The sequence below is a fragment of the Amia ocellicauda genome, chromosome 5 (assembly GCF_036373705.1).
Source record: "Amia ocellicauda isolate fAmiCal2 chromosome 5, fAmiCal2.hap1, whole genome shotgun sequence".
Lineage (NCBI taxonomy): Eukaryota > Metazoa > Chordata > Actinopteri > Amiiformes > Amiidae > Amia > Amia ocellicauda.
This window is the reverse complement of record NC_089854.1, coordinates 38,982,434-39,009,424: the sequence shown is the minus strand read 5'-3', so window position 1 is coordinate 39,009,424 and position 26,991 is coordinate 38,982,434. Positions and strand designations below refer to the sequence as shown.

At 37.7% G+C, this 26,991-nt stretch overlaps 1 protein-coding gene across 2 annotated transcripts in view; it reads left to right on the top strand.

Moving 5' to 3' along the window:
* The window catches only part of chchd3a (coiled-coil-helix-coiled-coil-helix domain containing 3a), a 93,101-nt gene that overhangs the window by 9,001 nt on the left and 57,109 nt on the right, over positions 1–26,991 (top strand). For both annotated transcript variants that reach the window (XM_066705132.1, XM_066705131.1), the window contains exon 3: positions 15,078–15,162. In XM_066705132.1, coding sequence (XP_066561229.1) covers positions 15,078–15,162 — 85 coding nt within the window. The remainder of the gene's footprint in view (positions 1–15,077; positions 15,163–26,991) is intronic.

Here is a 26,991-nt window from a genome sequence, read left to right as displayed (position 1 = left end):
TCATTACTGCTGGTGGGCTGTGACTCTGTTTGGAGGTGTGTCTGAGATGGGTGTTGGGTCTGACCACACATGCTAGACACAGATCTGATTGGAGTCCAGACAAAGTCCTGCCAATACATGACCCCCCATTGGCAGGATGTGGTCTATCCTCCATGGATCCCTATGGAAGAATCCCAGTTAACCCACATTCTGGGACTAGCTGATACAGATTCTGTACCAGGAATAATCTACCACACAGTGTGAGATGGTCTTTTTTTTGTCTTGGCATAAGGCAATGGGTAGCACATAAAAATCGAAAACTCTCTTATTTCTGCCAATGCTGTGTGTCGTTCCCAAATTTGACCAGTTTGTTTACATTTAATAATTGAAGGCCTGTAATTATTGATTGTTTATCTGAAGCGAGCTTCCATTTCCTGAAGTTTATCAGGTGAATGGGATACATGGAAAGGAAATGAAATGGCATATAAAGGAAGTGTTTTTTTTATTTTTTTTTATTAATTCTTAAGAGAAGCCATATCTTATCCAGCACAATCACCTTGCTTGTTATAATTTTCTGGAGGGATACTTTTGTTGACTATAGCGTTTCCTCTCTCCGTAATTTGTGGTCCAAGGTTTTCCCGACTTTGCTGGTGTTCTTGACCAATTCATTTGAAATTACAAATCCTTTCATCTTTTCACCACAGCCCTCACTTTTGTAATCATTCAGCGGGCCATGCTTTGGTGCAGAAACCAATTTCTTTTAAATATCAAAAAGATGACATTGTACTTGAAGGGTCCTTATGAAAATGAGTAGTCATGGTTCTGTTTCATCCCTTCACAGTAACAAGACTCTGCTGCATTAATAAGAAATAGTTATTGCTAATGAGGTTTGCATTAAGGATGATTTTTATTCAACAAGGGCCCTCTTTTTTTCCCCCAACATAATTTAATGCACTAAGGAAGATTTAGTGGTCCAGATCTGCTTTCCATCACGTCAGCACAAAAGGAAGAGACAAGGTTTATTATCTCACACCTGCAGCTGCTGCTTTTAAACAAGTGTCACCCAAGCACTCAGTCAACTGTCATCCATACTCACCGAGTGGCTTATAGTGCTTCTACAAACCCCCTACTTTGCTTTCCATGGTCCTTCAGGTTTTTTTTTTTTTTTTTTTTTTTAAAGGAAGAGAAAAAGGAAATCATAAAATGCTAAGCAGTGGGTTTCCACTTAAATATCAAACAGAGGAATTTAAAATGGGATTAGGATGCATACAGTTCTATTGATGCTGGGAATTACATAATGCTTACTTAATAAAAAAAGAGGCTTAGAGCAGCACTGGAATTTTGTTTGCCAGAACACATTTGAAAGATCAAGCGACTGTATCGACCTGTGCTTTTGACTGCTACGAATGGGAAATCTCGTATCTCAAGATGTTTTCCTGTGATTGGCGGTGTTAAAGAGGAGTTAGTGTTCTCTGCGTATATTTGAGTAAAACGTGGTTTTAAAAAAAAATATATATATATACGGAGAAATGAATCCTAATAATACATTTGGAATCTGGGATTACCCGCCCACCCCTAATTAACCCAATTCTGAATTGCCAGCTGTGACTCTGTTCTCTGCTTCTGCCCTTGTCCCACAACTGGAGGGATGTGTGCAACATTTGCCAGCCCTCTGAAACATGCTATGTAAGGTTCTTGGTTTTGCTTTCACATGGCAAGCCCACAGTGTACACTTTATACAGTGGCTCTCAAAAGTATTCAGTATTGGACTTTTCCACATTTCATAGTGTTACAAAATTTAAATCAGAATGGATTTAATCAGGAGTTTTTGCCGCTGGTCAACACAGAAAATTTCCATAATGTTAAAGTTAAAAATATAATCTGCAAATTGTTCTAAATTAATTACAAATACAGAACCGAAAATAATTGAATACGTAAGTAATCACCCCCTTTGCTATGAAACACCTGATTGAGCTGTGGTGAAAGTCACATAATTAGTTGAATGGAGTCACATCATTGCACGTTAAGTACACCTGTCTCTGGGAGGTCCCACAGTTGATTAGTACAATTCCTAACAAAAACTACATCATGAAGATGAAGGAACATTGAAACATTCAAATCAAATCCAGAATAAGGTTCTTCAAAAGCACCAATCAGCGGTAGGATATATGAACATTTCCAAGGCATTGAATATCCCCGGGATAAAGTAATGTCCATTATTTAGAAATAGGGAGAATATGGCACTGTGAACTGTGAATCTGCCTATATCAGGCTGTCCTCAAAAACTGTGTATATGGTCAAGTAGGGCTCTAGTCAGGGAGGCCACCAAGAGGCCTATGGCAACTCTTTTGGCAAACATTTGGTGCAAGCCTAATGCTGCACGTCATCCTGAAAACACCATCTCTACCGTGAAACATGGTGATGGCAGCATCATGCTATGGGGATGCTTCTTTGCATCAGTGCCTGGAAACCTTGTAAAGATAGAGGGCAAAATGGATGCAGCGAAAGTACAGAGAAATCCTGGAAGAAAACCTGCTGAAGTCTGCAAGAGACCTGGGACTTGGGAGAAGATTAGTCTTCTAGCAGGACAATGACCCCAAACATACAGCCAAAGCCAAACTGGAGTAGCTTAACAACAAAAAGGTCAATGTCCTGGAGTGGCCCAGTGAAAGCCCGGACCCTCAATCCAATTGAGAGTGTGCAGAAAGAGTTGAAAATTGCTGTTCACCAAAGGTCCCCATCCAACTTGATGGAGTTTGAGTGGTTTTGCAAAGAAGAATGGGCAAACATTGCTGTGACCAGATGTGCAAAGCTGGTAGAGACTTACACATAGACTCATGACAATTACTGGCAAAGGTGGCTCTACCAAATATTGACGGCAGGGGGTGATTAATCAATTATTTTTTGTTTTGTAATTAATTTAGAACAATTTGCAGATTATATTTTTCACTTTGACATTATCAACATTCTATCAATATTGATCAGTGGCAAAAACTCCTGATTTAAATCCATTCTGATTTCATGTTGTAACACTGAAATGTGGAAAAGTCCAAGGGGGTGAATACCTTTGAGAGCCACTGTAACTAAGGCATCATTACATGTGCACTGCAGACACTATATTGCACTGTGAGTGGAAATCTTTACCCACTGAGCCTCTTGAGAAACACTTTTTAATATGTTTTGTGGATACCATATGGCAGTATTCTTCAGATCCAGTCCTTGAAGGCTGGGGCACACAAGATTCTAAAAATGGTAAACACTCTGTAAAGTCACTTAATATTCAGATAAGCCACCATGTGTGGCCAGTATGCACCATGACAGTCTACCAGCATCTGCAATTCCACAGGAGGGATGTGGCACCATGAGTTCCTTCAGCAATCATGGCTGGTTGATGGAGGTGGAAATTGCTGTCTCGGGCATTGTTCCAGAATATCCCATAAATGCTCCATTGGGTTCAGACCTTCAAATCAATGCACAGATATCACGATGCTGATGCCCTTTGCTGCTGATGTAATTCCCTTTGAGCTGTATGCTGACATCACCTTAGACACCGTAGCTGTCTTGGTAACTGAAGCTGCTGCCAAACGTGCCCCAGCAATCACTCCTCTTTCACTGAGGTCTACTCTTGCAGCCGTGTTAATCATACATATTGGCAACCAGGCCTGTCCAGCATTTATATACATGACCCTAAGCAAGCTGGGATGTTCTTTGCTTAATTAACACAAAACCCCTTGCTTTCAGTATACTTGGTGTCCCTCATTTACCCAGATGTTTCAATTTTTCTTCCACTGCTTGTATAATCTATCTATCTATCTATATCTATATATCTATATCTATATATCTATAGGCTCAGTTCACCTATATTTCAGAAAAGCATGCATCAACTGATTCATAAGTCAACCCTGAGATTACAGTAGCACTAAGGGAACCAGTTGTGTTTAAAACGTATCGGATTGCAGTGAACTTTAAAAAAGTATTGCTGCTGCCTGCCTGTGAGTGATATTAACAGTGAGTGCTGCATGACATTCAGCTCTAGCTCTCTCAAAGCCAAAACTGTTATTCTGCTTGGCGATTAAATATTGGTCAAGACTGAGACTTTGAATATTTCATTTCTATCATCATACATATTCATCTTCAGACCTACAGCAGAGAGCATATCTGGTTTAATAGGCTGCTTAAAAATGACAAGAAAGTTCACAAGAAGAAGAAGAAAAAAATCCACGTGTCGCTTTCACTGAGAGTTTCATAAAAATAATTTGTTTTTCACAAACTGATTATGCTCTTTACCTTTTAAATGAGATTGAATGTCAGCTGTAGAGTTTGCAATGCTGAATGGTTTTCACAGTGTCTTTGTTAGCATATTACGATAGTAAGCCATAATACAGTTTTCATCCTCCTAGATCTGTGGGTTAATAACATTTCTGATAAGAAATATAATTCACTTTAGATGTATTATCTCTGTATCTCATGCTTATCTGACTTTAAATGAGGGAAAAAGTAATTTAAAGACAGCAAGTAACTTATCTTGTAAGACTTAAGTCTCACTGACTTGAGTTGACATTGTACCTTCTGCAGTATGACCCATATATAGCATAAGGCACATGATTAAGAAAAAAGGAATAGCAGAATGATTGTCCTAATGATGTATACATTATGACTTCAATGTATAACTGAAATAATAAATAATGATAATAAAAATGTAATTAATAACTAAATGCGGTCAGCTACTTATCCTGATGATGAAATTGCAGTGAGTGTCTCTTTTGAAAAGGGGTGGATAAATGATTGCAGGTGCAGATGAAAGTCTTTTCAGAGCTGGTTTGAGGGAAGAATGAAGAGAGGAGAAGTCACTGTAACACAGAAGAATTTTTAACAATGCATAAGTACACAGGGGTATAACGAAGCAGGAGATTAGTATTACAGGTACAGTCCAGACAGATGCATCTTACATGAGATGTGATAACAAATAACTGCTGATAACACGCACCATTGGAACCATCATTCAATTAGCTAATATATTTTAATCATAATTTATTAACTGAACACATTCATTTTTTATGTCCAATAGAAAAGTTATTAACATGAAAAAACAACTCCTCATCAGGAGAAAACTCATATCAGGCGAACACCTGCATTGCAAGACAGATAGTCTATTGATGCCATTTCAAACTGAACGTTTCTTCAGAGAATGAAAGATTTTGCTATGTTGTTCCCTGCTATTGGCACAACTTGGGAAATGTGTGTCAGTGCACCAGGAGAGAAATGGGATTGACTGTTTTACAATGAGAAATCAAATGTGGTACCCGTTGTATTCTACTTGTTATCACTGGTTATCTTTAATTCATTTTTATCAAATATCACTGTCCTGTTGAAGATTCATAGAGCCACTACATGGAATCCATTTTGTTGCCTTCTGTTTGATTTATGTGACATCAATTTACAATTAGATATTTTATCTGCAGTGGCATCATCACATAAATGAGGAACGTGGTATCGCAGAATTAATGCTTGGGGAAAGTCTGTCTCGACACTGCGTAGACGTGTGTGTGTGTGTGTGTGTGTGTATACACTCACCTAAAGGATTATTAGGAACACCTGTTCAATTTCTCATTAATGCAATTTTCTAATCAACCAATCACATGGCAGTTGCTTCAATGCATTAAGGGGTGTGGTCCTGGTCAAGACAATCTCCTGAACTCCAAACTGAATGTCTGAATGGGAAAGAAAGGTGATTTAAGCAATTTTGAGCGTGGCATAGTTGTTGGTGCCAGACGGGCCGGTCTGAGTATTTCACAATCTGCTCAGTTACTGGGATTTTCACGCACAAGCATTTCTAGGGTTTACAAAGAATGGTGTGAAAAGGGAAAAACATCCAGTATGCGGCAGTCCTGTGGGCGAAAATGCCTTGTTGATGCTAGAGGTCAGAGGAGAATGGGTCGACTGATTCAAGCTGATAGAAGAGCAACTTTGACTGAAATAACCACTCGTTACAACCGAGGTATGCAGCAAAGCATTTGTGAAGCCACAACACGTACAACCTTGAGGCGGATGGGCTACAACAGCAGAAGACCCCACCGGGTACCACTCATCTCCACTACAAATAGGAAAAAGAGGCTACAATTTGCACAAGCTCAGCAAAATTGGACAGTTGAAGACTGGAAAAATGTTGCCTGGTCTGATGAGTCTCGATTTCTGTTGAGACATTCAGATGGTAGAGTCAGAATTTGGCGTAAACAGAATGAGAACATGGATCCATCATGCCTTGTTACCACTGTGCAGGCTGCTGGTGGTGGTGTAATGGTGTGGGGGATGTTTTCTTGGCACACTTTAGGCCCCTTAGTGCCAATTGGGCATCGTTTAAATGCCACGGCCTACCTGAGCATTGTTTCTGACCATGTCCATCCCTTTATGACCACCATGTACCCATCCTCTGATGGCTACTTCCATGTCACAAAGGTCGAATCATTTCAAATTGGTTTCTTGAACATGACAATGAGTTCACTGTACTAAACTGGCCCCCACAGTCACCAGATCTCAACCCAATAGAGCATCTTTGGGATGTGGTGGAACGGGAGCTTCGTGCCCTGGATGTGCATCCCACAAATCTCCATCAACTGCAAGATGCTATCCTATCAATATGGGCCAACATTTCTAAAGAATGCTTTCAGCACCTTGTTGAATCAATGCCACGTAGAATTAAGGCAGTTCTGAAGGCGAAAGGGGGTCAAACACAGTATTAGTATGGTGTTCCTAATAATCCTTTAGGTGAGTGTATATATATATAACGTATAGAGTTTAATTGTATTTATGTATTTATTGCAACTTTCATTTTCTCTGCATGCTTAAACTCCTGTGTTAGATCAAGTGGAGAGGATTCAAATTATTTATGTAATGAATTACATGCTCACTTTAATTACTCTCCGATAATTTCAAAGCCTTTTCTCTGTGGTTGACGGAGAACCAGGAACAGATGGTACTTGACAAGATATTACGAATGAAAGTCATGGGTTTTCTAAATTAAACTTTGAGCCCCTGCATTATAACACTTGGCACTGGGGTGTTTCAAATGTCAAGGAGTCTGCTTAAATCCTACCTTGAGAGGTTACGTTTTCCAATAATAACCTGTATAGGTGTTACAGTTCTAAATTTATATTTAGACTTTTCATTTGCAAAATATAGGATACCAGATAATGATATTAATATTTATAATGCACTGGGTTCTAATAATACATCATGTATTTTACTATATCAGGCACAAATATCTGCAGTGGCCTGTATTTCAGTATTTTCATGATAGGAAACCACTAAAGATCCTGTCTGATATTACAGCTTTCTACTTTCTATTATTGCTGTTATTAGACAAATTTGTTTTATTCAAATCTGACAAATCACTTGAAATCAGTGTTATTGTGTCACTCATCCTAATGTATTGCCAATTAGACATGCAGTGTTTGACACGCAGACACTGTATAATAATGCTTTGAGACGTTTAAAGTTCTTCATTTTTCTAGTACCCTAATTATCACTGCGGATGGTTGTACTAGTCGCATATTAACAGAGCTCATTGTTTTTCAAATTGAGTTGATTTAATCAATATGGTAACTTGATTGGGACTAAGATGAGATATAGTTACATTGGCAGTGTGCTAATTCAGTCCTGGACTCCCAATTTGCTGTAAAGCGGAGACATCATTGCCTATTAGTTGTTGCAAGTATAATGTCTGGTGACCTTTATAATATCTAAGCACAGGACAAGAGCCTATAAGCTGATACAGCGGGGCAAATCCTTTTGTCTTTGATTATAGCCTGTAACATAAAACAAAAGGATTTTCCCCACTGTATCTGCTTCCGCAGATATTAAATAAAATAAAATAAGAGCACGATGCATTATTTGAAGTATTTTTATAACTGCGCTTCAAAAATGGATGTGCTTGGACAAAAATCTTTCCACACTCATACTCGGCATGTCTTTCTTTAGATTTAGACCCCCCCCACCCCCCATCTTTTCTTCTCAATCCAGGCAACTTTGAGTGCACTCAGACCGGTGGGCTTTCTGGCAGCCAAAGCATCTTTCACAACCGCCATAATCCATAACATTTTAAACAGATTCAGATACAGCCATTGTGAAGCCAAAATGCCCCACTTTGATCCTTTCTCTCTGTAGAAATGCTGTTGCTGACTTGGCCGTGTGTTTCAAATTGGTGTTGTGCTGAAACTTAAAGCTGTTTTTCCGACAGCCTTCAGCCCACTTTCTCAATTGTCGATTTGTGATGCTTTATTATGTTTTGAGATTCTTTTCTGTCAATCACACAAAATTTCCCTAAAGATGGAGAGCAGAGAGAGTCTTTTTTTTCGATAGCGGCTCAGTATGATTAGCTCTTTTCCTATCATAGGTCTTCTCTATTTATGTGATCTTCCAGCCTGTCTTTACAATCAGTTTTGCACTCATCTGATCACGGTGTGTTGTTAAACAGCGTCAGTGACACTCCTTTGTACTTTATGCATATTTTCCACACAGACAGGCAAATTCTCATTTTGTCATGAATGGTCATTGAGGTCCACTGATGCCTGATGATGTTATTTCCAGAGTTGTTGTCCTGCGATGTTCAAGATAATATCCGTGCATTCTATACACCCTTGTTTTGTTAGCCAACACTTTTAATCCAAGAAATCTGAGGCGATATTACACAATTGTTAGGTGAATAGCAGCATAATTTTACACATCCCATTGCAAGAGGGAAATGAGACTCTGCTAATGAAGGTGCTCATCATGCACTTTGCTGTAGTTTAAAACAGCTCCATTCCTAGTCCCCTCACTGTGCCTTTTAGATTTGATACTCATAGCAGGAATTGAATCATCTCTCCCAGTTTGAATATTTATGTTTTAATTGAACTGATTTGTGACCCAGACTTTGAAAGTGCACTTCTATGGAAGAAACACTGTCAGGGAGCAGACACAAACACCTAGAAAGAACTTTTCTCACAGGATTACACTTAAAATACCAGTCATTTGGAACACTTCAGCATTGCTTACAAAAGCTTTTGAGAAACCTTAATAGCTGTTTAAAATAAGCCTCTGGATGGATGACAATTTTCTGAAATAAACAGGTTTGTTTTCTTTCCCCCAAGGATTCTTGTTTTCCTTTTTTTGAGAATATTACACTTGACATAATAATTTCATAGTGTATGTTCTGTGTTTATTAGACGTACGTTAACTAGATTGTTTTCTCTTGATTTTTGTAATTGAGTATTTCTTCATAACAAAAAGATTAATCTGAAAGGAATTGAACGTTTCAAGTAACTGAAATTGAATTGGACTTTGGAAACTTAACCATAAGACCCATTCGACCTTTCTGTGAGTGACTTTTTTTTTTATGCCTTATTGAAAGTGAAGGATTCTGGGAATAGTCTATAAACTGATGAAGTATCCACAAGTTGTGGTCATAAAGGTGTTCAGTGCAGCACTTACTGGTCTTTCATTGTCTCCCAGTTGTTAAAGGAAGGGGAATAGATAACATGTTAAGAAAATGGTATTTGATATTCAAAAATTAGGAATGCCGTTAAGCCTGTTCTGTAAGATTGAATGTCAGTGCTGAGTGTTTTCAGGACTCTTTTATTAGCGTATTAAGCCATAATTCAGATTTTTCTTCTCTCTAGAGCCCGGGGTTAATAGAAGTTCTGATTAAGCATATTATTCACTTAGATCTATTATCTCACTGTCTTATGCTCACCTGAGATTGAGAGTGAAAAGGGAATTTAAAGACTGTACATAATTAATCTCATGATTCTTGTGTCCTGCTCTAAATTGACATTGGATCTTGCTTCAAGCTCTGTATTGCAAATCACGCTAGATGTCAATTAAGAAATGTGATGAAGCATTTTGTAATTATGATTTAAGGGGATAAATAAAAAAGGGGGCAAAACTTCCTATGGTTGCAATTTTAATTGTGTGAATGTCTGAAAATTCATTCTTGATTGGCACCCCTCCACATTTATAGATGTACATGCTGTGCTACCAAATTGGTTTGTATGCTTGTTTTGAAAATGAATAAGCATTTTAGCACAGTAATGAGTTAAAATTGCTGATACTTATTTAAATTTTTTCTCTTCACTATAACATCTGCATCAAGTTGGCAAAGCAAAAAGAAGTACAAGATGCTCTGGTAAAATGAGCATCTTCGCTGCACAGATAAAATGTCTAATAAAATGGCAATTATCAAATAGTGGAGAGACGAGGCATCAGCATTTGATAGATTTACATGTCGTTGGTAAGCCTGACAGAAGTTCATGTGGAGGGGTGGTACTTGGTATTGATACAGACAGTCCTGCATAATTTGAGAATTCCCCTGCTGGGTTTTGCGTTGGGGAGTTGTGATGTGAATATGGCAGGGCATTTTGACATCCATGGTTTGAGTCGTAGGCATAATTACAGACTTGGTGACATCATCCCATAGTACAATGGAAGCTGCAGTTGAAAACAATACAAAAAAACTGTGACTGGCTCCTTTGTGATTGGTGGGGTGTTCGTAGACACTAATTGAGGCCTACAAAAATCATATGGATGGGAATTATGACTACACTTAAGTTTTTGCCAGCGAGTGCTTGAGTCATTTTGCAGCCTATGGGATATAGGTCTGAATGGGAAGAGAATTCCACAGAACCTTTTATCAAACCCAGGCCTCCATGTAGGGGTGGGCGATCTGACGATTTTATATCGTGAACGATCTTGAAGACGTCCACGATCTACTTTTCAAGCGAATCGTAGAGATCCCAATCTTTTATGTCCTCATAATAATGTTAAAACTACAACATTGACTGCCTGCTAGATGGCTGTGCTGATTGGCAAAATTATACCACGTGTCTCTATCATGTGTGTTTCATGTGTGGTGACATATTAGAAAAAAAATTCAACATGAACTAGCAGCATGGCGGATGAGGAGCTGTTGCATCAGTTGTGTGGCAATGGTTTGGCTGTGCACAGTCAGACATTTTTCAGAGAAAAAAGTTATCTGTAAACTTTGTCGGGTAACGGTCGGCTCTTCCGGAGGTAATACGACAAATCTTTTCAACCACCTGAAAAGGAAGCATCCGAAGGAACATGCCGAGAGTGTTTCCCTCAGGTCAGTACAACCCCACTCATCTGTATCTTACGAGGTCCCGAAACAAACAGTATTCACTGACCGACACATTAGAGCAGTCGAAAATATGACAAAAGCAGCAAACGATGGAAAGAGGTGACGGAGGCGGTCACATTCTACTTAGCTAAGGATATGGTGCCATTCAAATCTGTGGAAAACATGGGATTTAAAAGACTGATCCACACTTTGACACACGGTATGATTTGCCAACTTGCAAATATTTTTCTATTTCCGCCATTCACCGTATGTAGAGTGAATGCCGACAGGATCGCTGCAGAAATAAAGCCTGTAGAATTTTTTGCAATTTATTTTATATAATATTATCTATTGGCTGATGCCACTTGAAGTTGAACAGAATGTTTATTTTTCAGAATTTGAAAAATGCACACCTTTGTGTTGTTTATATTTTATTACTGCAATTTCTGAGTACTTTAAGATCTTGTGTTATTTCTTGTTTATCTATTGACTGCTGATTACAACTTTAATATTTAAAATAAAGTTAAACTCAGGCCATTTAATGACCATTTTGACAACTGATTCTTTAATTCAATGTTGTGTTTTACATAGATAAATCCATAGGCTTGTTTCAGTCTGGATATTCTCTATAGTACATCTCAAAATTGGGATGATCGTGATTCAGATCGTGGATCTTTATTATGTGTTATAAGATCGTGATATGATTTTTTGGGACGATCGCTTACCCCTACCTCCATTAAATTCAAGGTAATGAATAACATCTTAGCAGTGCAATTGTAACCTTTAGTGTGGTTACTGCAGCTCATTGAAGCTCTTACTTTCAGTTCAATATGCCATCATGAGTTTCTAAAATGCTGCTCTTGTATAGATCCCTCATACCATGGTGGGACTATCATCAAGATCTCATTCTAATCGGAGTTTAACTGAGATAGGCTGCTTTCCCTTGACTTGAGTTTATCATGATTTTATTTATTTATTTGTATAATTGAACCTGTCCTCCTTTTCTTTATAGACCACAGAATAATTATTCTTGCCATCTGGGGCATTTATTAGTAGTAATAAAACAAGGTCTACCAGGATCTCACAGTGACATAGTGGTGATTAATCCTGGAGAACCAACATAAAATTTGGATGAACCTGAAGCCTATGCTAATAATGTCCCAAGACACAATGCTTATACTAGTTTTATAGGTACCCATTCACTATAGTATATGGTGTGTTTAAAATACATACTGCATACATTTTTATGCTGCCTTTTATTGCGGTGACAATTATCTTTGACAATTGTACGCGAACATATGGCATTCAATAAAAGCTAGTCATTAACATCTCAGTGATCTGTCACAGTAGCAAGGTAAATATTGCCTTTCTTTAGAAGTATTAATTAATTGCCATTCTTGCAAACTCTGTCACCAAATCTAAGCATTCGCTGGATTCAAAACAACATTGTTATCTTGATATTGATGCACAGACTGTACACTTGTTCTAAGGATTTCTCTCGGTTATCTCAAGGAATTTTCTGTATTCAGACGGCAGAGCATATTTGCAAAAGCTGCAGGAGGTTGGGAAGAAGATGCTTTGGAGCAACGTTAATCTGCAAGGCTTGATGTTTATTTCAATGACTATATGTCTTACTAGACCAGTCCCTTTAGTTTAAAACAATAAGAGCAAAACTGGCAGCATCATAAAGTCCTGACTTCTGGCTGAAAAGTTCTTGGAAGAATCCTTTGCAGTATAATTTAATTTGATTTGTACTTAATTGCATTTTCCTTGAACAAATAGTCATGCTGAATGAGGTTTTAACATCTTCACATGCTGGTGTAATGCATACTATGCTTCGCATTCTATGTGAATATAATAATTCAGAAATACTAAGAAGCAGTTTTTACTCAGAGTGCCTAAACTGCCAGTGATTCCAGATAAAGACGTGGCAATTTAACTCACTTATTTATGCCACATCCTGAAAAAAGGTCAAACTAAAATCTCCATCCCTTTCAAATTGTTACTCTACCTTACCCTTCATTAATCTCTGTGCTGTAGAGTTGTACCTCCTTTAGAATTAAATTAGTCACGACAGGATAAGTAGACTGAGAAAATTGATCTAGAGCAATACGTATAACACAGGTAAATGTAAATCCATTAGCTATACTTGGAGAAAAGAAGAACAAAGAACAGATTGATTTTGCAAATAGCCTGAAACATAAACAGACTTTCACAGTCACTGGCATGAATTGAGTCAGTTTCTTTCTTATGCATTTAAAATGAAAAGCTCATCCACAAGGCTAAAATAGGGTACCTTTTTTGTTATGTATTGTAGGCTATCAAATCTCTTGCATCAAAAATTACAATACAGAGCCACTGAAACACAACAATAAGAATACTTAAAAAAGGGAATGTGATGGCATGAGAATTCAAGAGAGCTACGAATGAAGAATACATTCTCTTCTTTTAATTAGTGCCGAAAATGGCTCATCGTCCAGGAGAAAGCAGTGGCATCTAATTCTGTGCAATAGCTCTTGTTTCACTGCTTTCCAGGGCTCCCTATTAGAATTAAAATGCTGCTGTGAGCAAGCACTAATACTGCCCAAGCTGTGAACTGAGCAAGGCAAGGTGTACGATTTAAACCATTTCCTGCCAATTCCACATTTACATGCATTCTCTTTCACCCTCCATTTTGGTTGGATCTTCTAACAAGCATATTTAACATTTCTGCCAAACTGTTTTTTTTGTTTTTGTTCTCTTGTTCCTACCAAACAGTGCAGAAAAACTAAAAACAAATAGCAATTTAAAAATAATAAATTTTGTACATGAAAAGTACGCACGTGGAGATTAACATAAAAGACAAATCTGTTAGTGATTTGTGGTGCATGGTAAATATCCACTTCATTGCCAAAGCAGTTGGCTGCACCAGTTTCTCAGCCTTGACAGTTCTTCCACATATACATCAGTCTGAAAGTTCTGTCAAGTAATTGAAGGGTCTGGAGACGATCCAAGACTGAGCTGGATTCTCATAGCATTCAGTTTCAACATAATGGAAAACGTAAAGGATCATACCCATCTAGTTTCAAGTGTCTTCATTTGATGCTCCTACCAGCGCATGCGTTTTTTAAAAAGCATCCCTGATATATAACTTATAAATTATCCTAAGCTGATAAATATATCTTTAACCCATTAATTTCTTTAATAGTCTTGACAAACCATAGATTAAAACCCCAGACCGTGTACGGTCTTTCAAAAAACAAGGCATTCACACTGAGGCAGAGATTTTTCTGATGCTCTTTTTCAGAGCCTTAGATTGGGTTTATGAACTCTCCCCAACTAAGCCTTCTAACTTGTTCATCAAGAATTGTCCATGACTTGCTAAATGCTGCTGTGAGGGACAGCATTTGTCCAATTATGCAAAAAATAAATATGTGTGTGAGTGTGTGTAAGATATGTGCTTGGTTTTAGTTTAATTCTATAGGAAAGTAAACCCAAATATTTCCCCTTTTGGATCATCCTCTCTTAAGAGTATGCATTGAGTGTACCATGTGAAAATGAATGGAGCCCTTGTAGAACACAGCTGATTACACAGTTATCAAGACTATTTTCTTGTGTTTCTTTTTCCATCTGCAAAGTGACACTGTATTTAAACATCAATGCTGAGTGTTTAATTCTACCTTCACACATTCTTCTAATCTTTCCAAGTTTAATATGCTATTTTCAACACGCTTTACTTTTCCTTTTTTTCCTTTTTCATATTTAAATGCAGGGCTGCATCTTACCTTGCAGCCTGCGCCTGTTGTTGTCTTCCTGTAAGCTGCCCTTTGGACTCATATTGCTCTAAACACTGTTTAACCCAATTGAACAATGGGTATGACCCTTTGTTTCTTTATAATGAGAGGAAGCCATGGATTGAAATCATCTCATTAGGTTTCTGCATGTGGAAAATCTTCTTTGGTGAAAATCTATTCATGCCCTTTTATTTTTCCCCCTGTTTTCCCAGTTACAGAGGAAGAATTAAGAAGGAAAATTTCCGAAGAGCTTGAAAATGAGCGAAACAAGAGAGACCCAAAAATGGTGCAGAAATGGTGAGTGTAAATACTGTAGTTAAACTTATGCATTTTTAGTTCACTGATCTTTAAAGGTTTGTAGTCAATACATTTAGGTTGCCTGGTCATAACTAGAAAGGCTTTTTGGATGGCACAAAAATCATTGGCAAAAAGCCATTGTTTTATATTTACATTTATTTAGGGATGTTTTCAGTTTGAGACAATGTATTCTTCTAATGCTCATTTGTTACATATTTGTAATTCTTACATTAACAGGGTTATCACCCTTAATGGTACACAGAGTTGGTTCCACTACAACTCACAGCAGCTCAGTAGGATCATTTAAATTCTGTAGTGATGTATTTGCAGTGTGAAACTGACTTTAGACCTCCACATCTGTTTAAATCACATGGTGCTCTTTCAGAAACCACATTAGTAGTTTAACATTTTCATCGTCCATACATTTATTTAATTAATTACTATTAATATATTAAAAAGTTAGCTGTACCTCTTCTCAGACTCTTGTCCAAGCCAAGAAATCTGGTTTGTAGCCAATGCAGATAATAGACATTTAACATGGTTCAGAAAGAAATCAAAATGTGTTTTTATTGTATTTATATTTCCTGGCTTCTGAATTCAAGTATTATGTTCAGTTGTTTTCTGATTAATGATGCTTTCTGATTTTTTTTATTTATTTTTTTTTTTTTTTAATGCGACAATGTCAATGACAATCTGAAATCCTACTGTGAAGCTTTTGTTTTGTGTGGTAAAACTACTGAAGCATGACTGTTATTACATTTATGTATTCAAATGCAGGTAGTGTTAAATCATGGTTAATCTGGAAGCCATCATTAAATGTGCCTCTGAATTGAAGAGTTTTGTACATTAAATTAGATAAGATGACATGAAGCTTAATTGGAATGGAGAAATTACTGTTTATTTTCTAAAAAGATGTTTGTTTTTATTTGAAATGCTCATTATGTAACTGTTAGGAATGCAAATGAGTTTTGATCAGTTTTTTTGTTTGCTTTTGTCCCAATGTGGAGTGTTGAGAGCCACTTCTTAACTTTAAATATTTTGTGAAATGTTAATCTTAGTTTTCTTCTGTCAGGAACATTTTTAATTTAAGTAAATGAGAGGTTTATTGTTATTTGTGTATTTTTTGTATTGTTGCCTTGTGTGACTTTTCAATATTTCCATGGCACACCTGTCCCTGTCTAAAGGAGCACCACAGGGCCCCCTGCACACTGTCTGGGAAGCACCAGCATGTCTATTTCCTTGGTCTTTCCCTGCTGCCTTCTACTAATATCCTATTAACCAACTATGTAGCCAAGTCTATCATTTCTCCTGATTGTGATTGTCCTCTACTTGTTCTTCTGATTGGCTCATTAACTGAGAGAAATTACTTATTTGAGAGGAATTGTTTATTTGTGTCTCGGGGGATGAATGTTCGCTAATGTCAGTTTTTTTTTTTTAAATGGGCCAAGGACTTTTTCAATAGGTATAACAATGCCATATATTACTAACTTGAGAACATCTGCAAGACGACATTTACAAACACAAGCACCATCTGCGAGGATAGTTGAGTACAACGGGAGCGTTCATCTCTGAACCCTGTAAAATTACAGCTAATTTAGTCCTAGCATGCGCAACATCTTGAAGTTTGACATCCTTGGAGAAAATAAACCAAAGAGCCACATGGTACTGTCACAGAAATGGCTAGCATATTCAATTGCAATCATATAAACAAATAGGCTAAATCATTTTTAAATAACTGCAAGAAAATCACATTTCTGAGTAAGTGCTATATCGGCTTAGTCTCTTGTTTTGTTTCCTTAGTCAGATTTTTTTTTTTTTTTTTTTTTTTGCTAAAAGCATGCTGATTGTCCTGTCCTGCATTTCTGTGACTCACACAAACAGCTTCACTGTAAATTCACTAACTGTGTTGCCATTAGTTCATTATAGCTCAATTATTCGTAATTCATATAGCAAAGAATGTGTGGAAAGACTGCCTGCCAACTCGTGGAGCTAATGAAAGCTTTTGCTTTATTTAGATCTCAAAATAATAATCTATGCTACTTAAATGTCCAGTAAACACTTTAACCCCCTCTAGTGGAATAAAATCTACTTAATTTGACTGCAATGGATGGGAAATCTTGGTTTATTTCATGTCTGGCATTGTCCATGGACATGATGCGAAGTCCCTTATAATTGCAAATACTGTTTTTTATTTAACTCCTCTAAACGGAAATGTGTATATATACACTCACCTAAAGGATTATTAGGAACACCATACTAATACTGTGTTTGACCCCCTTTCGCCTTCAGAACTGCATTAATTCTACGTGGCATTGATTCAACAAGGTGCTGAAAGCATTCTTTAGAAATGTTGGCCCATATTGATAGGATAGCATCTTGCAGTTGATGGAGATTTGTGGGATGCACATCCAGGGCACGAAGCTCCCGTTCCGCCACATCCCAAAGATGCTCTATTGGGTTGAGATCTGGTGACTGTGGGGGCCAGTTTAGTACAATGAACTCATTGTCATGTTCAAGAAACCAATTTGAAATGATTCGACCTTTGTGACATGGTGCATTATCCTGCTGGAAGTAGCCATCAGAGGATGGGTACATGGTGGTCATAAAGGGATGGACATGGTCAGAAACAATGCTCAGGTAGGCCGTGGCATTTAAACGATGCCCAATTGGCACTAAGGGGCCTAAAGCGAGCCAAGAAAACATCCCCCACACCATTACACCACCACCACCAGCCTGCACAGTGGTAACAAGGCATGATGGATCCATGTTCTCATTCTGTTTATGCCAAATTCTGACTCTACCATCTGAATGTCTCAACAGAAATCGAGACTCATCAGACCAGGCAACATTTTTCCAGTCTTCAACTGTCCAATTTTGGTGAGCTTGTGCAAATTGTAGCCTCTTTTTCCTATTTGTAGTGGAGATGAGTGGTACCCGGTGGGGTCTTCTGCTGTTGTAGCCCATCCGCCTCAAGGTTGTATGTGTTGTGGCTTCACAAATGCTTTGCTGCATACCTCGGTTGTAACGAGTGGTTATTTCAGTCAAAGTTGCTCTTCTATCAGCTTGAATCAGTCGGCCCATTCTCCTCTGACCTCTAGCATCAACAAGGCATTTTCGCCCACAGGACTGCCGCATACTGGATGTTTTTCCCTTTTCACACCATTCTTTGTAAACCCTAGAAATGGTTGTGCGTGAAAATTCCAGTAACTGAGCAGATTGTGAAATACTCAGACCGGCCCGTCTGGCACCAACAACCATGCCACGCTCAAAATTGCTTAAATCACCTTTCTTTCCCATTCAGACATTCAGTTTGGAGTTCAGGAGATTGTCTTGACCAGGACCACACCCCTAATTGCATTGAAGCAACTGCCATGTGATTGGTTGGTTAGATAATTGCATTAATGAGAAATTGAACAGGTGTTCCTAATAATCCTTTAGGTGAGTGTATATATATATGTATAGGTGTGTGTGTATACATATTTTATGTATGTATGTATTTACTTCATTTAAGAAATAGGCTTAATTGTTTGGTTTGATTTATGCATAATCTGTACTTTTAAGAGATTTTCCTGACACACATGTATTTGGTTTTATGCATCAAGAAACATAGCTTTCATTAAGAATCGCTTCAGAAGTCTTTAACATCGTACTAGAAACTCGTATACCCAGAATAATTAAGCATAGTGTTTGAATGTGAATATACAGAAGCTATTAAATGTTTTTTTTAATGAACTAAATAAACTAAAATGATGTTATCTATGTAATATTAAATTGTATAGAAGCTCAGCAGCATGGTCCAGATCAATGTATGATGGGTGTGTGTTTTTGTACGTGCAGAATTAAGGTATTATTACCAATCTTGCTGACTTACTGAAGCTTTCTTTCCGCTGTTGAATCTGAGTATTAAAGGAACCAGCAGCCATTAATTAATAGGTTGTTTTGTAATGGTTAAAGCGAACAGGCAGATTATGGTTTGTTTTTTATGTACTCATTAAATGAATCCTCATCTGACCCCACAATTTAAAGAGCCAAGCTCCTCCTCTGAACCAACAATGATTGGGTATAAGTGTAGTGGTCTGTGTCTGGCCTCATTGAGCATCTAGTCAATAGTGTTCACTGGGGCTTGATGACTCAAAACTTCTTCGCTGGTTTGCTTTGTTTAGATGATAGCCCAATAGGGCTCTCGCAGGTTCCCAGCCCAGGTCTGTGTGGCCTGATCTGTGGCCAGCAGCAGCCTCGGTGTGTCAATGAAGCATTGTAAGTTAATTTAAGTTGGGCCAGGGCAGTCATTGTTTCTGAGGCAGAAGCTTTGTGATGCAGTAAGCAAGCAATAATGCAGTGCTTGTACAAATGTGTGTTTGTTTTCTGTTTTATTGATACTGGGGTTATTTTATAGAAGGACTTTGTTAAAAACGTTTTGCATTATTCATTTGTCTTGTGCTATCATAAGCAGACTCAGCAGCAAAATGGACAAAAAAATGTAAAAATGCAGTTGGTTTCATCAAGCCTATGCATCCTCAAGCATCCTCTTTCACCCAGATCTGGGTTGGCAGCCTCTACATAACCTGTACAAATTAGTATTGATAACAAATTATATTTTTGTTGGCAATAAAAAAGGAAATTAGGATGTGCATCTGTTTTTATAGTATTTGAAGCCATAGTGAATAACTTGCCTGTCATATCTCCTTGGTAACACTATAGACTATCCAGAGAGCTTTATTGACCATGATGTTGCGCTTGAATGGACAGAATCAATATTTTCCTTAATGTTATCTCCCACATCGTATTTTCTTTTTGTTTTGGTCATTATTTATATTATATTCTCTTTCTTTAAACTGTTTTTCAGATGTTCTTTATTTTTCTTTAGGCAGTAAGACTCCTGACATTTTGTAACACAGTCAGCCATTTTACCTTGTGGTGAAGTATTGCTTTTTCAAGAGATCTTTAGCTCATTGATAAATTCGCCCAGGCAATTAATGATGTTTTAATACATGGATTAACAATATTTTTTCAGAGAGACCCAGTCAATATTTTTTTGCGTAGTCTTTTTGAATTGTTGAAATGTTCCAGTGTTTCCTATAGCCTGGAAGTTCCAAAATAGTTTTATTTTCTTATATAAAAAACAAACAAACATCCCAATTTAATCTGTCCTCATTATATTATATGTGGGGCTTATTATTCTTAATTGTTTTCAATAGAACTTCTTAATTCTAAAATAATGTTGTTAACAAATGTTTATGCACGTCATTAATCTAAATTGTTTTCCCCATCCATGTATTAAAACTGTAAAAAAGTAGCCAATACTTACTCAGTCTATGAATAATTTTCACTGTGACAGAGAGGTGAATTTGATTTATGAAGCATTTTCACAAACTCTCATATGAATAGTTACGAGTTTTCGTTTTTTCGTATTTTTGAAGATCTGATTTTTATTTTCACATGTAAGGAGTTTTTTTTTTTTTTTTTAAGTCCAAACCAACCAGATGCCAGCCGTGCTGTGTGCAAAACACTGATTAATTCTTTAGTGTATTAACCACCTAATGAGAATGTAATGACAATTAACTTCACTTGGAAATAACTCCAAAATTACAGACCCGTTTGTGTCATATAAAAAACGTATTGGAAATACTTATATCCTCAGGTTATATATTGGAAAATTATTACATTAATGGAAGAAATTGAAAGTGCTTGCGGTTTAATTTATTTCTAAATAAATAATTACTCTATGACTTGTGCCATGAAGCACTTTAAACGAACTTGTAAATAATACATACTCTCTCCATTTAGCCATCTGGGTATTGGCTTCTACAGTATTCTGTTTACTTGTGTGCGGAGGAGGGGAGCTCTGCTGATGGAAATGAAACAAAACAGCAACGGATACCTCATTCATAACAAACAGAAAAAATATTGTTTCTTATGCTTGTGTTCAGTCAAGCCAGCCTCCAAAACGCATGGCGCACAGTGGGCTACGGTCGGGAGATTCAAAAGTGGCCTGACTTCTAGTAGAGGTAGTGTTGGAAGTGGGGGGCCACTCCAGCTTAAGCACTGCAAAATAGGAGTGCCAGGAAGGTATGGGGGCTTTCTCACTCGATGATGAACAACCCAATTACCCCCTCGCTGGAGGGATTTCGTTTTTACAGGGACTCGCAGCTTTGCAAATGTCGCTAAAAGATTCTCTGTAATAGGCAGCATTTGTCTTCGTACTGCAGAGGCGGCTGCACACAGAGCCAGATGGTGCCATGCCTCATGAACTTTAGAGATGAAAATCTGCTCCTGGTCAGCACAGAGACGCTGCTTTGTTGAGTTATGCTGCGTCTCGACTTGGTAGAGCATCGTGCCCACCTGTGTCAACTGTGGAGGAGAATTGGACTGTATTTTATTAAAACATTTTGTGGATTGTAAAAAACAGGTTTGAAAATAGATGGTAGATGTAAGATCACTCACCACCATGCAGGGTTATGTTTTCATGGGATTTTATTTTCTTTCAGGATGTAAACGTTCACCTTCTGAGATTACATGTAAGAACATCACCTGAAATGCCTTTAATATTCTATTAACAAAATTAATATCAAGCATCTATGATCATTTTGATACAAACTAAAATGTATGAATTCAACTTAAAATCTGAGTAAATACAGACACCAGTTGATTGTGGATGGACTGACAGTTACGGTTAAGGGTAAGCTTTTCAAATTTAAGCTCACAGATCTGCTGAATCCTATGAATTTAGAAAGGTAACTGAATATTGTCACTTCAGAGTCAAATATCTTGTGGAAACTTTTGGGGGGAAACAAAACCTGAATGCTGGTGAGGAGAGAGAGAAAATATTTTTCCTAAATGGACATGTTCATGCTCATCTGTCCACTGCCACTATTTGGATGTGATTTGCTCAAGACTCCTCTTTAAGTCAGCAGAGCATAACAGCCTTCTCACAGACCGAATTAAAGCTGCATAGATGCTTAGTCAGCAGAAAAACGCAATAAGTACTTATCTAGAATAAAAATAAACTCATCACAGTCCTGAAACGATTAATACTATTTTTATATATAAAGAAATGCACTTCAGGTCATGGTTCCTAACTGCTTATTGACAAAAAGCAAAAACACAACTGTACTTTAACTCAGACACAATACATTTTGCTCTTAAAGCTGACTATGCCACGGGAGGCATTTCGATCTCACGCTTTACAATCTGAGAACAAGAGCACTTCAGTAATATGTCCATTTCTTTTTCCTTTTCTCTTCCAGCTGGTTGAAAGAATGCTGCTAGTAGAACATTACTTTTTGAAAGTTTTTTGCCCCCCAAGGAGGGCGTTCTGCTCATAGTGCACACTTCAGCCTACCCTTTCTGTGCTCTCTTTCCGTCCTGAGGCCGCTTTGCTCAGGAATGTTAAATTTGAGCACGTGGGAGATTTCAAGATGCTGCCATCCGGAGAGATTTGGCGCAATCTGAATGTTCGCAGCTCATTGCAGATTCCTGTCGCTGACATTGATTTGCAGACTCCCACCTGTAAAAGGCACATTGGATACAAAGCTCCCTCCAATAATACAGTCCAGTTTGTTCTGAAATGCGTTAGAATATTAATTATTCTAACAATAAGAGATGCATAAGCTTGATAAGAGACATGAAGGCAACCAGTTTCAACAGCGACTACTCTATGAACTGCGACTATCAGTTTTCTTTCTTTTAAAAATTACCCTTATGCAGAGATGTAGACCTCGCATTACCGTTCTAATCATAACTGAAATAAGAGGGTGCTTTGTATCAGAAATGCAAATTATGTTCTAAAGATTGGTATCTGTGATGAATTCCAATTTATACTGCCATCTTATTTGGAACCACTCCAGTCAAAACTTTGCGTATCTTGAAAATCATCCAAAAAACTTGTCATACCTCTGAGGAGATGCACCTGAACACGCTAATATTTTATGTTAGTGATCAAATTTAAAGTTTCACCAAAATAAGTCAAAAGGCCATTCTCGAAGCAGTCACCCTCTGTACCAACACTTTCTCGCGTCTCTTCACAAACACTGAAATCATGCGGCTCATTGATTCCATCAGAATTGTGGACGTGTGGAAAATGTTATCTGTAGTACCTATTGAATCGCATACACCAACTACCCAGTCATCATTCTGCTATATGTTCTATACCTTTTTCAGTTGATTCATTTCCAACAATGCCTATTAGAGCTCTGAAAGCTTCTATTGATCATACGCTGTCCTTGACTATTAACTGAAATTATTACTGAGTAAATAATTATTATACTTGCCCTAGAAAAGGCTGAAGAGCTCAAATGTGTTGCACAAAGCAATGTTTAAAGGCCACTTTAAGGAGTCTATCTTGTATTGAGATGAGAGTGAGTTTTAACATCTTGAATGGTGTGTATTGGCTTGGTTATTGCAGTGCTGAGGCCATATTTTAAAAAGACTCCAGTACCCACAATCCAAATGTGCCCGAAGCATACCATCATAATGAGGTCATCTAGTAGACAGAATACCTCAGACAAAATGTTGTACAGGTGAATAGTTGAGTACAAACTTGACAAATGTGCCAACTAGTAAGTGGTGACAAAAAGCATCTGGGGAAAAAAATCTTAATATCACAGTAAACACTTTTCTACAGTTTGACTTATTATTGCTTTAACCTTCTGGCCTAAAGAATTATACACAAATAAATAATGTACTAAAGGCATTGACCTTCTAATGCAGTTTGTATGTTATCCTGAGGTTTAGCTCATGATTTTTAACAAACCTTGCACACCAGCACTTTTTTTGTTTAATATATTGCATCTCTTGACTTATGTTGTTAAAATAAATTGTATTAATGGTTTATTATTATTTGTATTAATTTAATTTAGCAGATGCCTTTATCCAAGGTGAAATACATTCCTTGGCAATCAATACATTTTTACATTCTGCTTATACATCAGCATGCCTGTTCATGTACACATTAAAATTAATAAAACTGAGGTTTACGAGAAGATTTGATTGGTCTATATGTGTAATCCAGACATATACCTCTTAAGGAGGTTCTGCAAAGTGGTAGGATACTTGCTGGTCTGATGCTCACAGGCAGCTCATTTCACCTCCTCGGGGCAGGAGAGGGGAGTGGGCTAGGCATCAGACACCCGCGGTATGACACGACATATTGTCCTGTAGTAGGTGAACAGGGAGTTGGGGAAATCAGGATAAATAAGTCTTTTGAATTGTACTAATTTATGCTACCATAAATACATTTGTGTTATTGTAAAGTAACTCCTTTCACTTCTCCCCTAGGTTACTGTAGTAGATTCTTCCAATAGTGGTACTGAAGGGGCAATAAGATCAACTAATTATTATTATTTTCTTTTTCCTTCATTTCAGTATTCTACCTGTATAGATAGATATAGTTTATGTGAATTAATTTGGAAGACTGGAAGTATATGCAATTATCCAAAAGTTTTTTTTTTTCCATCTTAATTAATGGAATGCTTAGTCACAGTTGACAGCGAACGAGTGAGTTTGTTTTTGTTCTGTTAAATATATAGAAGATTAATTAATTGAAATCCGTTCTCATCAAATGTGTTATCAGTGTGACTGTAGCAGGGTAGTGTAGGCCACAGGGAGCAGTTGTGTGGATTTAGTTCATGGAAAAATAAAAGCTTGTATCGGTGTTGAGGATTGAGATTGTACTTGAAAATGTATCCCAGTGCAAGAATCCCATGTCAGCAGCTGTATTGTTTTTTTTTTTTGGTCTCCTTCTGCAACTGCTACCTTAACTATCAGCTCTGCATCCAGTAGGCTCTTGGCCTCATTAAATATTAATCCTCAACATTTAGAAACATTATTCAGCCATTAATATTGCATGGTGTCTTAAACTGCTTTGTTCAAAACATTCGTAGATGTTATGCAAGTCTGTCAAAATCCATTTGCTACGTTGCTGATATTGAGATATAATACTGTACTTAATAACAAGCAGGCAAGACATGCAGCGCTGCTTTATTAATGATTGAACAGTCTGGGCATTGGTGATGGAAATGGAGGCTTCTTCATTCTTCATAGTTTCATTCAGCTAGGCGGCACAAGCCTGGTGCTGAGAGTGTGGTAGCACCAGTCCAGGTTCTCATCCTATAGCATGTAATCCGTTCCAATTGAGGGCACAGTGTCACACATCCAGTCTCTGAATAATGATGAAATAAGTGGATTTTGGAGGGTAAGTGAGGTTTCCTGCTCTCCAGGAAGAGGAGTTTGTCTATGTCTGGATTGACACAGTTGTGGCACAGAATGGTTGAAGTTTCAAACCTCACGGAACTGCCTGTAGGAGTGCAAAGAAGCCTGAGACAGTGCCTTCCTCATGTGCTGTTGTATTCATGCTGTTTGATGGTTTTCAGTGATCTTCACGCTGATAGCAGTCCCCTTCACGTCATACTTTACACCGTTAGAACCCACCTGGGGTATGACGCTGTCCACAGAAGGACACATGTGAATGTCAGAAGTGATATTAATCCTGCTTACTTCTCCTTAGACCTTTTTAATTGCCATATTAATATATTAAACACCTTTACCACAGCAGAGAAGTGAGCATCTGTATCACCGAAAGGGGAAAGTGCGTGCTGCATTATTTACGTGCCGATTATGTGCGTGTCACATGGGTATGAATCAGTGTTGATAATGTTACACCACTTCAGCCTGCATTGATACAAGTGGCACTGTGACTGGAGGCTGAAGTGCGTGGGGACGTCTTTGGTTTAGCTCATCTTTGATTTACGAGTGACAGGTCACTTACAACAAAATATGAAATCCCACATGTGGCCCAGGCTATAGTTTGAACATAATTGCAAATCTTCCCCTGCCTCTTTGCATTCCTCATTTGTCCGCCACTGCGATAGTGTGATGTTTTGAGGTTCTGGGAGTGAAATTGCATCTCTGCCCTACTTTATCAACATAAAATGACATTAATCCAGACATTTAACATTTAACGATCTTGGGTGGGAGGGGGACTTGCACCTCACATCCTTCAACACAATGTTAAAATTGGAACACATGGCCTGCCAAAATCTACCTTCAAAACTACAGATGCATGGAAGTGATGAGGGCATACAACCTCATCTCTATGGTAGCTTTAGAGCCCGGACATTAACCCTAAAGGGTAAGCACAGCAGGGGGTGGGAAGTTTGAATGACAAGTGTGAAGAACATGTCAGATCCTCACTAATGTGGACACCCTGAAGAGGAAAACTCACAGTTGGGGCAAAATGTTGATCATGCTGCCAGAGGACTGATTACAAATTAGTCTTTGTTTGAGGCAAGACATATATATATATATATACACTGTGAGGGGAAAAAGTATTTGATCCCCTGCTGATTTTGTACGTTTGCCCACTGACAAAGAAATTATCAGTCTATAATTTTAATGGTAGGTGTATTTTAACAGTGAGAGACAGAATAACAACAAAAAAATCCAGAAAAACGCATTTCAAAAAAAGTTATAAATTGATTTGCATGTTAATGAGGGAAATAAGTATTTTATCCCCTATCAATCAGCAAGATTTCTGGCTCCCAGGTGTCTTTTATACAGGTAACGAGCTGAGATTAGGAGCACTCTCTTAAAGGGAGTGTGTGTGTTACCAAAGATAAGTAATTTTGTATTCATTTATTATTTTAGTTTTTAACTGCATTGCTGTGAATAATGAAAATAATCTGTATACAATTGAAAAGGAAGTGCAGTGTGGGCATATTGATGGTGAGGTGAATTATTTATTTTTGCTAGTTTAACATACAAGGTTCATGCTGAGCAGAATCTGTGGCACAGTGTTCTAATGTTTCATTATTAAAGAGTCCCCACCCCCCA